Source organism: Octodon degus, unplaced genomic scaffold (assembly GCF_000260255.1).
Source record: "Octodon degus isolate 3935 unplaced genomic scaffold, OctDeg1.0 scaffold00005, whole genome shotgun sequence".
NCBI classification, from domain to species: domain Eukaryota; kingdom Metazoa; phylum Chordata; class Mammalia; order Rodentia; family Octodontidae; genus Octodon; species Octodon degus.
This window is the reverse complement of record NW_004524581.1, coordinates 21,583,828-21,598,556: the sequence shown is the minus strand read 5'-3', so window position 1 is coordinate 21,598,556 and position 14,729 is coordinate 21,583,828. Positions and strand designations below refer to the sequence as shown.

Genomic DNA, 14,729 nt, shown 5'->3' with positions numbered 1-14,729 from the left:
CAGGCAGGCAGGCAGGGTACCAACACAAAGTACAGGTTGGAATGGAACTTGGGATGATCCTCCTGCCTCAGCTTCTCAATTGCTCAGGTTATAAATGTGAGTCACAATGTGCCATTTAGAGTTTAACTTTTAATGGAAGAATTCACTAGATTTACATTTAGTGCAGTGTATTTGATTTTTCTTTTTTCCTTCTTTTTTTTAGTAGTCATCTCATTTTGTTTTTTCCTTTTCCTTATTTTTACTGATCTGAGTATTTTACTGGCTTTTCTACTTTTTCACTTTGTTGATTTCATGCTGTAATATACTTTTCTATTCTGTTGGTGTTTACTATATCTTTCTCTGTATTCATTAATGTTTACTTCCCCATTCTCTGCTTAGACACACTGCCTGAAAATATTTTAAATAGATTCAAGTATTAGTAGGGTTTTTTTTGTTTTTTGTTTTGAGACAAGGTCTCATTATGCACTGCAGGCTAGCCTTGAATTTGCTTATATAGTCAAGGCTGGCCTTGAACTCACTCCTGCCTCAGCCTTCTGAATGATGGGATTACAGGCTTGTGCCACTATGCCAGCGTGTTTCAATTATTATTTACAATATGTTTTCAAGTATACTCTCAGTGAGAGATAACCTTCCTCCTATAAAATAACTCCTTTCTCCTCTGTAGTAAGAGACCATAATAACATTTACACATTTTCCTCTTTGGTCCCCACCAACAGACTTTGAATAATGTTTACTTCACCCCTTTTCTACCTAAGTACTAGGCTTTTAAGAAATATATTTTAAAGAGAACAAAAATTTTAAAAAAACATTAAAAATGATACAAAATTTCAAATCGAGATAGGAAATCAATGGTTGTTACATTGCATACTGTTATCTTCAAAGTAGTTGTCCAGAATACCATATACAAGCATGCAAAATTGGTCAAAAAATTAACTATTCCTTTCAGTAAGGCAATAGAAATTAGTAGTACAATTATCATTATATATATATAATATATATATATACTCCCCCTTCCTCCTTTCATTCCTTTCTCTTTTCCTTCATTCCACTTTTTTTCTTTTGATTTTTTTGATTTGAGCAGCTTCTTTCCCTTTCACAGTATCTATTATACATTATGAATTTTTTTTTTTTTTTTTTTTTTTTTTTTTGCGGAACCGGGGATTGAACTCAGGTCCTTGAGCTTGCCAGGCAAGTGCTTATTCCACTGAGCTATCTCCCCAGCCCCTATACTTTATGAATTTTGTTTACTCTTTCAAATTCTTACACTATGGAGACAAAATGATGTTTGCACATGTGGGTGTGATTTATTTCAGCCTGGTCACATCCATTTAACCTATAAAAGCCTCAAGTTTATCTTTCTTTATAGCTGAATAATACTGCATTGTATAAAAATACCCCATCTTTTTTATCCATTACTCAGTTGACAGTAACTGACTTTTTGTGAAAAAGAGTATTATTTATAGAATACTAACAGAAAGAGTATTTTAGGAAATTTTTAACTTCAATTATATGTTCTTAAGTAATATATCATTGGGGCTACATACTGGATCAGCCCAAACAAGATTACTCCACATTCTTTCTCTTCACTATTCTTGTTTGTAAATTTGAAATCTCTAGATAAGAAACATGGATGATTTACGTTTTGTACTTGGGCATCATATCAGCTCTCTTCACCCATTCCAGCATACCTTCAGAGGGCATGAAGTCCTCTGCTCCCAAAAACCAGCAGTTAGTATTCTAGGCCTTCTAGCTTGGAGTTACAAATGAGAGAAGCTCACCAAGCAGCATACATGTTTGTTCCTCCCCTTTTGGTGGGCAGAGGAAGAGTTTTTCACTTAAAGACCAGGAATTTTGCTAACATATCCTAGATATACACCTTTAATCATTAAAATAAAGGCTGCAGTTTTTACATCGTGGGATCAGATTTTCTTCCTGTAAGGTTATATATTTCTTATATTTACTTAATAATTGCTTGTTCACTATCACTTTTTTTTTTTTTCTAAAATGGCTTTCACATGCATATTACCCTTCATGGTTTTATTTATTTTCATGGTTTTATTTTTCACATCTCTTACTTCTTCCCTTGGAACTACATCTTGCTATTCTCCCATGTACTATGGCTGATTTATAATATATTTTCAATTGAGGCCTAATTTGCTCTGAAGAGTGACCTTTATTTTTTCCTTGTTGGCATTGCAAGGATATAACCCAGGCCACAGATATGCCAAGCATATCACTCACTGAAGTACATCCCAGTCCACACTTTTTCTGTAATTTTCAAATATTCTGCTAAATTAGTTAGGAAGCTGTGTGTGGTAACGCTGGGAAGCCTCCGAGCCATGTCTGAACCTTGGTAGTTGCTCTCCTTGCCAGATTTCATGGAAGTTGCTACCTCAACTTTTCATGGTTCTCAACTTAGGTAAGTACTGTGTTCTATTTTACCTCCTTCCTCCAAGTGCCTTCACCTCTCACCCCAACAGGGTTTGTGCTTTCTACTTTTTGCTAGTGGGGTTCAGGTGTGGTAGTCAGAAGATCCAAGTCAGGGCAACTAGAGAGAAAAGCAGGTGAAGTGGGGCCTGCAGGGTGCGGGCAACACCCAAGTCCTTGACCCATCTCTCATAGAGATTTTTAAATTGCTGTGACAATAAAATAATCAATAAAAAATTCCTAAAATGAAAGTGCTTTCTACTGGGGAATTTAAAAACACTACTTTAAAAAGCAAAAAGTATAAAAAAATTAATGAAAAGAGGAACATTTTCCTCAAACATCCTAGCTATAGCCCAAATGTCTTTGTAATTAGAAAGGAAAGACTAGCCCAGTTGGGTAACTTAGTTACAGCATGGTATTAATAACCCAATATTATAGGTTTGATCCCTGTAAGAACCATTACAGTTAACATTTTCTACAGGGCATTGTCCATCTCTATAATCCCAGCACTCTGGGAATCTGAGGCAGGAAGATCCCAAGTTCAAGCCCATCCGAGTCAATTCAGCAATTTAGCAAGACTGTCTCAGAATGAAAATAAATTTATTTATTTATTTAAAAACGGACTAGGGACATAGCTCAGTGTGAAAGACCTGGCTTCATTTCCCAACACTGCAAAGAAAAACTTAAAATGCTTAATTAGAAGGCAACTTAAACTAGGGGGACAATGGAAAGAGGCAGTCAACAAAGATAAATTCTGAAATATAATTTAAAACTAAGAATAAATAAAAGCAAATGCTGCTTTTTGGAAAGAAATAAGAACAGATGGGCTGCGGTAAAGCTAATCATGAAAATTTTAGTGTATATGTTGCACTAATTATAAAAATTAAAAAACTAAAAAAATCAGTAAATCTCATCAAGACCAAGATCTGAAATTAAAAGAAAAAATGCTATATACAATTTATTGCAATACACTTAAAACCTGAAGGGACTTTACTGTCTTTCTCTTAGGTGATAAATGTATCATTATACTCAGTCTTATATTCAATTTTGTAGAGCTGGTGGTTGAAAGTAAGTCTGTGGGCAAGCTAGGTCTCAGAGTTGCCAATGATCTATCACCTTAGGCCTGTTAAATGCAAATGCTAAGAAAGTTATTGCACAAGGTCAGAAAGGAGTATAAATACTTCAGTAGCTAGTCAGTAAGTATAATGTATAAAAATATGTGTGATTCAGTGAATGTGAAAGAAGTTGACTTTGCTAATGTGACTAATTACATACTTTTATACCAAAAAAAGGTGTCACAAACATAGCCAAGTCCTGATTATAAAGTACAATGAGTGCCTACATTCAATATTTTCCAATAAGTATTTACAAAGGAAAATAGTCTCCAACTAGAAAAATGATTTCAGGACAATTCTCTTTATAATTATGTGTCTCTTAATTTATATGATTTCTTTTTTGCTCTCTAATCTATATAAAAATCAGGTGTAAGCCAGGCATGCCTAGATTATGAGGTTTTTAATGAGGCACTGTTAGTTACACTTAATAATGCAGAGTATGGACCTTCATGTAACATAACGACTAAATCTTTAGAAATTTAACAGCTTGAGAAAGTCGGGCTAATACAGTCAGTGGGGGAGGCTTGACAGAAAACGATGGACTTGTAAATGATTCTCCATCTCAGCCCTCCCTTCAGCTCCAGGCAGCTATTCTGCATCCTGTCTCCGTAGATTTTCTTGATGTAGACATTGCATATAAGTAGAATAAAATATGTGGTCTTTGTGATTGCTTCTTTTGCTAACTGCAGTCAAGGTTAATCTGTTTTAGCCTACGTAAGTACTCAATTTTTGTATTGCTCAATTTTACTCCTCTTTTCTTTTTGGAACTGGGGATTGAACTCAGGCCCTTGTGCTTGCCAGGGAAGCACTTATTCTACTGAGCCATCTCCCCGGCCTCAAAGGTGAACTATTCTTTTTTTTTTTTTTTTGCAGAACCGGGAATCGAACTCAGGCCCTTGCGCTTGCCAGGGAAGCACTTACTGCACTGAGCCATCTCCCTGGCCCCTCAATTTTACTCCTTTTTAAGACTATTCTGTATTTATTTATACATTTCTTGACAGACATTTGAGCTTTTTCCACTTGTGAGTGATGTTATTAATATTCTTGTGTAATATTTTGCGTGGAGATTTATTTTCGCTTGCTTTCATTACACTCCTCTAGAAGTTGAGCTTCTATTCATTTGGTACCCCTGTGTTTTGCTATCTGAGGCACTCCCAGTCTGCTTCCTCAAAGTGGCCACACCGTTTACATCCCATAGCACTTCACTGTCTTGTTGATCACAGCCATTCTAGTGCATGTGAAGTAGTTCTCGACTGGGTTTGACTTGCATTTTCCTACTGACTAAAGACACTGAGCATTTTTCCCACTGTCTACTGGCCATTAGTAAATAAATCTGCTCTGGAAAAATTTTTGCCCATTCTAGAAAACTGTCAAACTCTTTGCCCATCCTTAAACTTACTTTTAAACTGTAAGTGTAAGGCATAAAAGTTGAGTTGTAAGAGTTCTTTATCTAGTCTACACACAAGTAACAAACTTATACAAAAGTTTCTACTAATCTCTAGGCTCTTTTCATGTTCTTCATTCAGAATGTTCTTTGAAGCACAAAAGTTTTTAAATTGATCAAGTCTAATTTAGCTATTTTTTTCTTTTGTCTCTTGAACTTTTTGTTACATGTTCAGAATATTTTACTGCACCAAACCTCAGGAACATTTACTCCTGTCTTTGTTTCTAACAATTTTGAAATGTGAGCTGTCACATATAGCTTTACGGTCTACATTAACTTTTGTGTGCTGTGTTATGAAAGAGCCAAAGTTTCTCTTTTGCACATAAATATCCAGTTGTCCGAGCACCATTTATTGAAATGGCTATTCCCCCCCCCCACCCTGTTAAAATGTTTTGAAACCTTTACCAAAATCAGTTGACCCTAAATGTGAAGGTCTATTTCTAGACTCTCAATTTTACCCAAATCTATTGACCAATATGTCTGTCCTTATGCCAGTAGCCTCCTGTCTAGATTACTGGAAGTTTATAGCAAGTTTTGAAATGCATATTCAAGAGTCCGTCAATTTCATTCTCTGTCAAGATTGTTTTGTCTATTCTGGGCTGTGGATAGCCTAGAAAATGAGTCATTTCCATACCAGAACTTGACATTTCCATGAATGATACAATCAGCCTGTCCATTTCTACAAAAAGCAGGTGGAATCTGTAGATCAAACTGGTGAGCAGGACAACTTTGACAATATAAGCATTGTGTTCCATGAACACAGGATATCTGTATTTTCATCTAAGCCTTTTTTTCTTTCAATAATATTTTGTAGTTTTCAGCATTTGAAAACATTTGGTAAATTTTATTCTAAAGTATTTTATTCTTTTTGATGCTACTTAGAAAGAAACTGCTTCCTTCATTTTTGGATTATTCATCATTAGTATGTTAAAATATATTTATTTTTGTATACATTTTATTCTGAAAACTTGTTGAACTTATCTACTAGGTATGGAATAGCTTTTGATTCCTTAATTTTTTTAAAATATGTAAGATCATGTCATCTACAGACAGAGGTAATTTAATTCTTCTTTTCCAATTTAGATGCTCTCTGCTTCATTCCCTGCCTAAGCACAGTGCTGAATGTTAAGTGGCACAGCCACAGATCATTGTCTTATTTGTGATCCCAGAGGAGAGGGGATCAGCTTTTCACCATTAACTAGGCCTTTCTCAGATGGCTGTCTTTGTCTAGACTACTGCAGCAGATACACCATAAAGTGGGTGGTCTGAACAAGACACATTTATTTCTTACAGTTCTGGATGTTGGGAGGCCAAGACCAAAGTGCTGGTGTCTGATAAAGGCTAGTTTGCAGATGCCGATGTGCCTGCCATCTGAGAAAGAAGGAACCTCCCCTATCTCTGTTAAAAGGGCATTGTTCACTTCCCAAAGGTCACATTTCTAAATACCTACTTTGGTGGCTTATGTTTGACTTTCTGTCTGCTATAACGTGCATGCAAGTAGACTTCTTTGAATTTATCCTACTGACATTTGTCTATTTTTAATTAATTAATTATTTGGTATAGGGTACACTACGCAACTCAGACTCATAGTGATCCTCTTGTCTCAGACTCCTCAGTACTGGGATTACAAGCATGCACCACCACTCCCAGTTTCGGTGGCTGGCACTCTGCACCTGGGGTTCCAGAGATGGCAAGGCATGCGGTACCGGGGATTGAACCGGGGTCCTTGCGCTTGTTAGGCAGGCGCCTAGAACACCAAGCTATCTCCCCAGGACCCTACTGACATATATTGAGATGGTTGGATATGTAGTCTAATAATTTTATCAAATTTGAAAAATAGTTACTTTTTTTGGAATACTTTTGTCTGCTCCTCTTTCTTCCTTCTGATACAAAATGTACACACTGATACAGTTCATGGTCTCCTCAGTTTTCTGAAGCTCTGTGAATTTTTCTTTACTTTTTTATTTCCAGATTGTTTACTCTTTAACGATGTCTTAAAGTACACTAATTCTGTTGGTTCAAAATTTTTATTTTTTAATTTTTTAAAATATGTATTTAGTACAGGGTCTACAGGGCCTCACTACACAGATCGGATTCATAGTGATCCTTCCTGTTTTTCAGCCTCCTAAGCACTAGGATTACAGGTGTTCACCACCATGGCTAGTCTCAATGTGCCCCAGGGGCAGGGCCAGCACATCAGGCTCAAAACTTTTATTGAGTCCCCCATTGAATTATTTGTGTTTATTGTCCTTTTAAACACCATAATATCAATTTGTTTTTCCTAAATTCTACTTCTCATTTTCTTCACATTCTTAATGATCATATTTACCTATGTCTTTATGTATCTGGTATCTTGTTCCTATTGTTGAAAATGGACCCTTCAGATAATATATTACTGAACCTCTAGATAATAATTCCCTCCTTTTTCGTGGGCTGCGTGTCACTTCAGAATACTTAGTTGTTTCTGTCTTGGCTGAGTAAGTGCAATGGAGTCTCTCTGCTTGTAGTGTGCAGCCTCTGGTGCTGCTTATTATGTAGCAGAGCCATGGGTATGCATCCTCCATCACCCAAAGTGACTGTACCTTTAATTAAGTGATCTCTGTCACTTTTCCTAATTTCCCCCATTAGGTTTCTTGCTGGTCTGGCTCTACTGACACCTCATACAGCTGTTAGACTCCAGGAATCATTCTCTGGGTAAGCTGTTTTCAATATGTTTGGGCATACACTGTTCCACACAGTGATCTAAATAATGCTGGACCTATCTAAAGAGTGAAAATGTTCCAGCCTTTTAAGTTTTGTGATGAGCCCCAGTACGACTCTACTTAGCTATATCTTTCTCCATCTTCTGTTGTACTTCCACAATATCTACTCTTTTACCTTTGGCTAGTATTTTAGAGGTAGCAGCCTTCTCTGAATTGTTCATGTCCAGAATGCCCACCCACACTAGAGTGGCAATCCTAGCTTAGGCTTTGATGTATCTGACCTGAATATTTTGTGTTACATTTTCTGTCTAGTATTTTTTTAAGTTTTGGTGTTTTTTCTTGGTCTTTTTAAAGAAGACACACAAATTAGAACTTATAGGTGAAGATAAAGTAGAAAGATCTAAAATAAAAAAGGAAAGGCGATCTAGTGTACTGATATTAGCATAAGTGAAAAATAACATTTCCAGATTGAGTTTTTACATGTTCACAGCACAATATTAACAGGTCTAACCTATTCCCGTGGTAGACTTGTTACCAGCTGCTTAACTCTATATGAACTCCATGTGTTCAGCAGTATAATATCCCTTTTAGAGATAAGGAAACTGTCTAGTTACACAGAAAAAGTAGAGAACTAGGATTGACTGGAATCCAGGTATTTATTTTCTCTACAAGTCTGTATTCCTAAAAGGAAATATATAAAATCACCAGAATAAAATCTTCAGAAATTAAATTCTATAAGGACTATTAGAATATTAAATAGGCACACACTATTTAAATATTTTTTTATTTCATTTCATTTCTTTTTTTTTTTTTTTGGTGGAACTGGGGATTGAACTCAGACACTTGGGCTTGCCAGGCAAGTGCTTATTCTACTGAGCCATCTCCCCAGCCCCTCTATTTAAATATTAAATAGTGTATAATTCAGATAATCAGAAAAACACGAGGGGGCGTATAAGGCTATTTCTACTGATATGATGATGGTAAACAAAAATAAATGGTTTATATTCAAAGTTTGTTGGGTCAAGTTTTCTGAAATTCTCCTTTATCTAGTAAGTTTTTTTTTTAGCTACCTAATTTATCTACATATCTAATTAGAAGAGGTACCCCGAAATGGTGATTACAGTCAATGAGTTACTTCCAAAAATATTTCTCAATAGCACAAGCTATTTCTAAAAACATTTTCAAATAAATTTCTAAATTAACTTTTGTGAATTTATTTTGATTCAGTAAATATTATTTAGTACTTACCTATTTTCAGCTTTGCCCTGTTTGATTTTGCAACACTAATATTTTTCTAAATATTCTAAAATAAGCAATTCTGTTCAGAGATCACAGAAGGAGAATTTTCTGTGTTACATTTTTTGTTAGACTTTAAATAGCCCAGGGCTAACAGACAAGAATGAAGTGACTTTGAATTATAAAACATATCAAGTACTGTTGATAAATTAACAAAAATCTGTGTCACTGTAAAAAACAATGATTCTGACTCCCTCTATCTACCGTAAGAAAAACATGTGCAAAAATCAGTTTTACTTAATCTACATGGTTCTTACACTCATGACTGATGTAAAGTGGTATACATTTCTAAAAGAACAACTAAAATGCCAGATGGTTATCAAGTCACATTTAACAGAAAATAGCAAGATTAAATTGTCAACTAAATACATTCACGCATAATTTCCAAACTATATTATTTAAAAGAAGAACATATATAGTATTCTATTCTGATGGGAAGAGCTATATTTACATTGAAAAAAACATGACATCCGCACACATGGGTCATATGTTACTGTTTTAGTTTACCATTTTGGTTCTATTACCTTCTAGAAGTTCATCCTCATCTATGCCTTTGATAATCTTTGATTTGTAGTCTCGCATGAACATATATTTCAGTAGTCTTCTAAGCTTTTTCTATAAAAATAACAGCAAGTAAGAACATTTATATGCATATTCACTTCAGAAAATAAAGACTAATATGATAACTACATTTAAGAAATTAGTATCTAGGAATGGTGGTGCACACCTCTAATCTCAGCACTCAGGAGGCTGAGGCCGAAGAATCACTGTGAGTTCGAGATCAGCTTAGGCTATAGAGTTAGCTCAAGGACAATCTGAACTCAATATAGTGAGACTGTTTCAAAAAAAAAAAAAAAACTAGTATCACAGGAACAATAGTGATAACATAACAGTGCATGGCACAATACTATGGAAAAAAAAATGTGCCTCCAAATTAAACGTAAGAGCTAAAACACAAGTACTGGTTTTTTTAAATGTATTTAGTATAGGGTCTACAGGGTCTCACTAAACAGATCAGACTTATAATGATCCATCCTGTTTTTCAGCCTCCTAAGTGCTGGGATTACAGGCACGCACCAGTATGTCCAATTTGAATCTCAGTCTCAGTGTGCCCCAGGGATGGGGCAGATCCGGCACAGCAGGCCGGGGTTCAAACCCCTGGCCTCTGCATCTGACTAAGCAGGTGCTTTAATCTGCTGAGCTATCTGGCCGGCCCTAAAACACAAGTACTTTTCATTTGCAAGTATCCAGAGTTCGAGAATCACAATAATTACTTCTCTGTATATAAAAGTCTTAAAGATTATTTTTTGAGACTGGTATCTACCACATTCCCTACACTAAGTATGCTAATATTAACTGAATTTTTTATATACTTTTAAAATAGAATTTAAGAAATTGAGTTATAAACATGTATTGTTTATTTTCTTCCTTGAAAATTTTTCATTGATATGTAACCTGAGAAACCTATTTTTAGGAAACACACAGCCTATGAATGATAGTTAAAGTCTTCAGGATAATATTCTTTATATTTATGTAAAAAATATACTAGTTAATTTTGAAAAATAATTGCTCACACTCTGAGGCCTTTTCAGTGACTGCACTTAGTGGGTATTATCACTGATGCCCAACTTTCAGCTTTAAGATTTCCCTATCCTTGTTTTAGGTATTGAGATAAGACCCAGGACCTTGGCCTGCAAGCCAAGTCTCCCAATAATATGTGAATCCTACTGTATTTTACACAATCCTTTAAATATGCACCATCTGACCTCCTCAATAGCTTTGAGATACACACTATATCTTTTTCAGAATTTAATTAATTAGGTACTGAGTCTCATTACTCAACTCAGACTCATAGTGATCCTCCTGTCTCAGTCTCCTCAGCACTGGAATTACAGGCATGTACCACCACATCTGGTTTCCTGGCTCAGAACCAGGGGCTAGCACAGCATGTGGTACCGGGGACTGAACCCAGATCACTGCACTTGCCAGGCAGGTATTTAGACCACTGAGCTATCTCACTAGCCTTACAACAAAGGCTTAGCACAGCCATAAGTAGTACATATGCTTGAAACTGATTGTTTACTTGCACAGTAGGAAAAATACATACCATGTCCCCTATGAGAAATTCATGAGACTAGGTAATGCCTGCTTTGTGCAATATGTGAAACATAACAGCCAATAAATACTGTTTGAATATAAATTGGAACTATTTGTATTAAGACAAAAGCCATACCTGACCTTACGTTTTCTGCTACCCTTCTTTTCTCTGTGTTTGGGTTCCATTTTTTTTTTTTTTTTCATTTGTTTGATATTTTACCTATGTAAATTTGTTTAAATTCTGTCTGGAACATGTCGGGGTATAAATAAAATTCTATGTTCTTGGTTGGTAAAAATCTTCTGGTGAAGAGTCCTTCTGGACAGCAGCATTACACTGTCAAGCAGCGTATTTTCCGGTGGTTTTAGTACGATTTTAATCTTTTACTTCCCCAAAAGGGCAAAAAGAAGTGTCAATGTGGGCATTGTATGTGCCAATTTCTTTGCTTGTGACAAATGTTCTGCAAAGCCCACATGTCAACCTGCTGTTCCCTGGATGCCTGCAGTAAGTGTCTTTTAGAGTGTCCTGTTGCTCTGCCAACAGCACCCTGGCTTTCTCCTCACAGTGCCTTTTCGATCCTCCCAGTGTCGAGAGTCACCAAATCCTCCACATTCTTATTGCTCAGTTTCTCTCCATTTCTTCCTTCCTAGTCATCCTAGAGCCACGAGCCACTTCATTCTGATTCCTGCACTAGCAGCACCCTCGTTCATCTCCTTGTGCTTGGCCTACTCTCAGTGGCTGTATGAGCCTTGCTTCACTTCAGCAGAGTTTGCACTTGTACAACTCTAGGCTCATAACCTTGACACTAGGTTAACTCTCAGCTGCTGCTTCAAGTGAGTCACCAGATTCTTTAAAGAAGACCATAAGCTTCTTGATAAAGACATTTTTCCCCTTTACATTCTTTATAACAATAAAGTAATGATTAAGACATGGAAAATATTGTAGAACATTTTTAACTACCCACTTATGGAAAATAATTTTGACAAAATCAGACACAAGTACCAGCTTAAAAATCAAGAGTATATAAAAAACAGATATTATGGTATATAATTATATTTTCCACACACTTATTTTGATTGATTTTGCTTTTTTTAATAAGCTAGTATCACAGAATAAACTCTGTATTTAAAAATTTAGTGTATGAAAGACTGTGATCCTGATAATGTTGAAGTATAAAATGAGATGAAAAATAAATATGCCACCTAGGTACATCTCATTTATAGCAACAGAACATACAGTCAATATTTACTGAATATTATACAGCAATGAAAATGTCTAAACAGACATACAAGGATAATGGAGGATTACTTTTAATAAAGTTTTACTAGCAGTCATTGTTCTTGCAAAAATAGCAATTCTATTGTAGCAAACTGATTTTGTTATAAAAACCATAAAGACTAAAACTTTAGTAGTTATGATTTTAATGTGAAAGCTGTAACAAGGAAAGACAAATTTCCTTATTAAGTTCAATTAAGCATGAGCCCTAGTATTTTACCATAATGAAACTGCTTCATATCACATTTGTGTGTGTGTTACTGGCTCAGCCTGCTCTGGGGGCAGGCCTAGCATGGCATGTGGTGCCTAGGATAGAACTGTGGTCCCCAAGCTTGCCTAAACCTGCCTAAGCAGGTGCTTTAGTCCATTGAGCTATCTTGCCACCCCCACTTTTCTAACTTTTTTTTCACATTACCTTATCTTTTCGCATCAGAAACAGAAGATCTTCAGCAGAGATTACCCTTGCTCCCCTCAGCTGAGAAACCTCAGCAGCTTGCTGTAACTAAGAAAAAAATAAATTTAGAGATCTTTTTCTTAAATATCATACAATCATGATGTCTCCAGAGAGATAAATGTACTGAGTTAAACTTTGGGGAAAATCCAGCAAAAATGAACTATGTTTTAAGATAGGAAAAAAGCAATTAAATTAACTTATGAACCCACCTGTAACTAATACAATGAACAGAATTCCTTGACTTCTTTCATGCAAAAGAAAAATCATACACAGCTTTTACAAATGCATTAATGCACCTGAAAATAATTTTATGAAATTTTATCCTTCATACCCATATGAGCAATGGTTTCACTCAGTACCACTAGTTAAATAAGTATATTATTAATCTGAACTCCCATGCTGGTATTATTTGAAATAGACCCATTCAGAACTTAAAAGATCAACAAAAAGAGTAGCTGCTTCTAATATCCAAAGGAAAGAAACGCTTTTCGTTTTGGCAAGTTTTCAGTGGGTATACAATTCAGTCCATAAATCATAATACTGGACGGCATTAATTTCTCTCCACACTAATCACATGCACACAAGTTAACTATCTGGAATGTACAACACAAAATATGTTGCATGAAAAGTTAGATTCTCCCTGAAATGTTCATTTGGGCCCTTAAATCCTCAAAGTCATAGTTTTCAGGAATTCAGAAGTCCTAGAAACACAATCTTACTTGAAAATGACCTGGAAAATAAAAGAATGTGAAAAATGATAGTTCTAGTTTTGGCAAAGGCAAACTCCGCTTCTTATTTTGATTAGTTGGAAGGAACATAAAATACTCCATCTGAAAAAAATAAAGACACTGGAGAAAACACTACAAAAATGTGGCTGTAACTTCTTCCAAATTTGATCAAGCCATGCTGATTGCACCAAACCAACTCTATCCAAGTTGAAATATAGAAATATTTATATATAAAATCTGTTTCTCAATGCATCAACATCATTTTTTGAAAAAAAAATCTAAGTCTTAAGAGTTAAGCTATAAAAGTGACATACTGTTGTCTTAACAATTATGTGAAATTAAACAGTACATTGTGCTGAAGGTCTGCTTAAAGATTTAAACAATTTTGCTATATAAGCTTCAAACCTTCTCTAAATACACAGACTACAAAATAGACTATAAACTCCCAATGTGTCAGCTTTACCAGCTTTATTATCAATTTCCTATATACTGGTAGCTGGTATCTAAACATAATCCTACCTAAAAATACAAATTTAACTGTGAAACATTTAAAAAGAATTTGGGGCAGGGCATGTTTAAAAAAGATGATCACGAATATATTTTTTTCTAAAACTGGAAGTGTCAGGGAAACACGTGTACAAATCCCCTTTCAAATGGAAACATACCTAACGGGGTCTAAAATACAAGCAATCAATGTGAAGAATATAGGGTACGTATTCTGATGAAGGCGATAGCTTTGGCATTTAATGTTTTCTTTGCTTTTTATTTTCGAACAGGTAATAATTTGAAAACTGAAATGAGATTATATAGACACAGTAATTTCGCACATGCCAAGAAAAGATCAGAATTAACATATAGCACAAGTTTTACTGATTAAGCAATGGTTTATGCACACTATATATGGATAATTCAAAATGTCAGTTGATAGACATAATTACAAGAAAAGATCAAAACAATCAAAATGAAGACATGGAAGAGTACAATATTTTAAATTAGTTTTTCAAAACCATGTCCCATATAGCAGGATTAGTTCATCTTCACTATTCATCTACCTGATTTTCTTATTTCTTTCAATGAATATTTCTTAGGTCTCCTGCCTCAGCATGGATTTCTTATTTCTCTCTCCCAAGCATGGATTTGGCTCTGCATAATGAGGCCTCTGAGGCTGCAAGGATCATTATTTTACCTCACTC

The 14,729-nt window shown here is 35.3% G+C and overlaps 1 protein-coding gene across 3 annotated transcripts in view; it reads right to left on the bottom strand.

Moving 5' to 3' along the window:
* The window catches only part of Supt3h (SPT3 homolog, SAGA and STAGA complex component), a 442,678-nt gene that overhangs the window by 149,223 nt on the left and 278,726 nt on the right, over positions 1–14,729 (bottom strand). For all 3 annotated transcript variants that reach the window (XM_012515533.2, XM_023719414.1, XM_023719403.1), the window contains exons 4-5: positions 12,770–12,856; positions 9,509–9,599 (exon numbers count right to left, since the gene is read on the bottom strand). In XM_012515533.2, the coding sequence (XP_012370987.2) occupies positions 9,509–9,599; positions 12,770–12,856 (178 nt within the window). The remainder of the gene's footprint in view (positions 1–9,508; positions 9,600–12,769; positions 12,857–14,729) is intronic.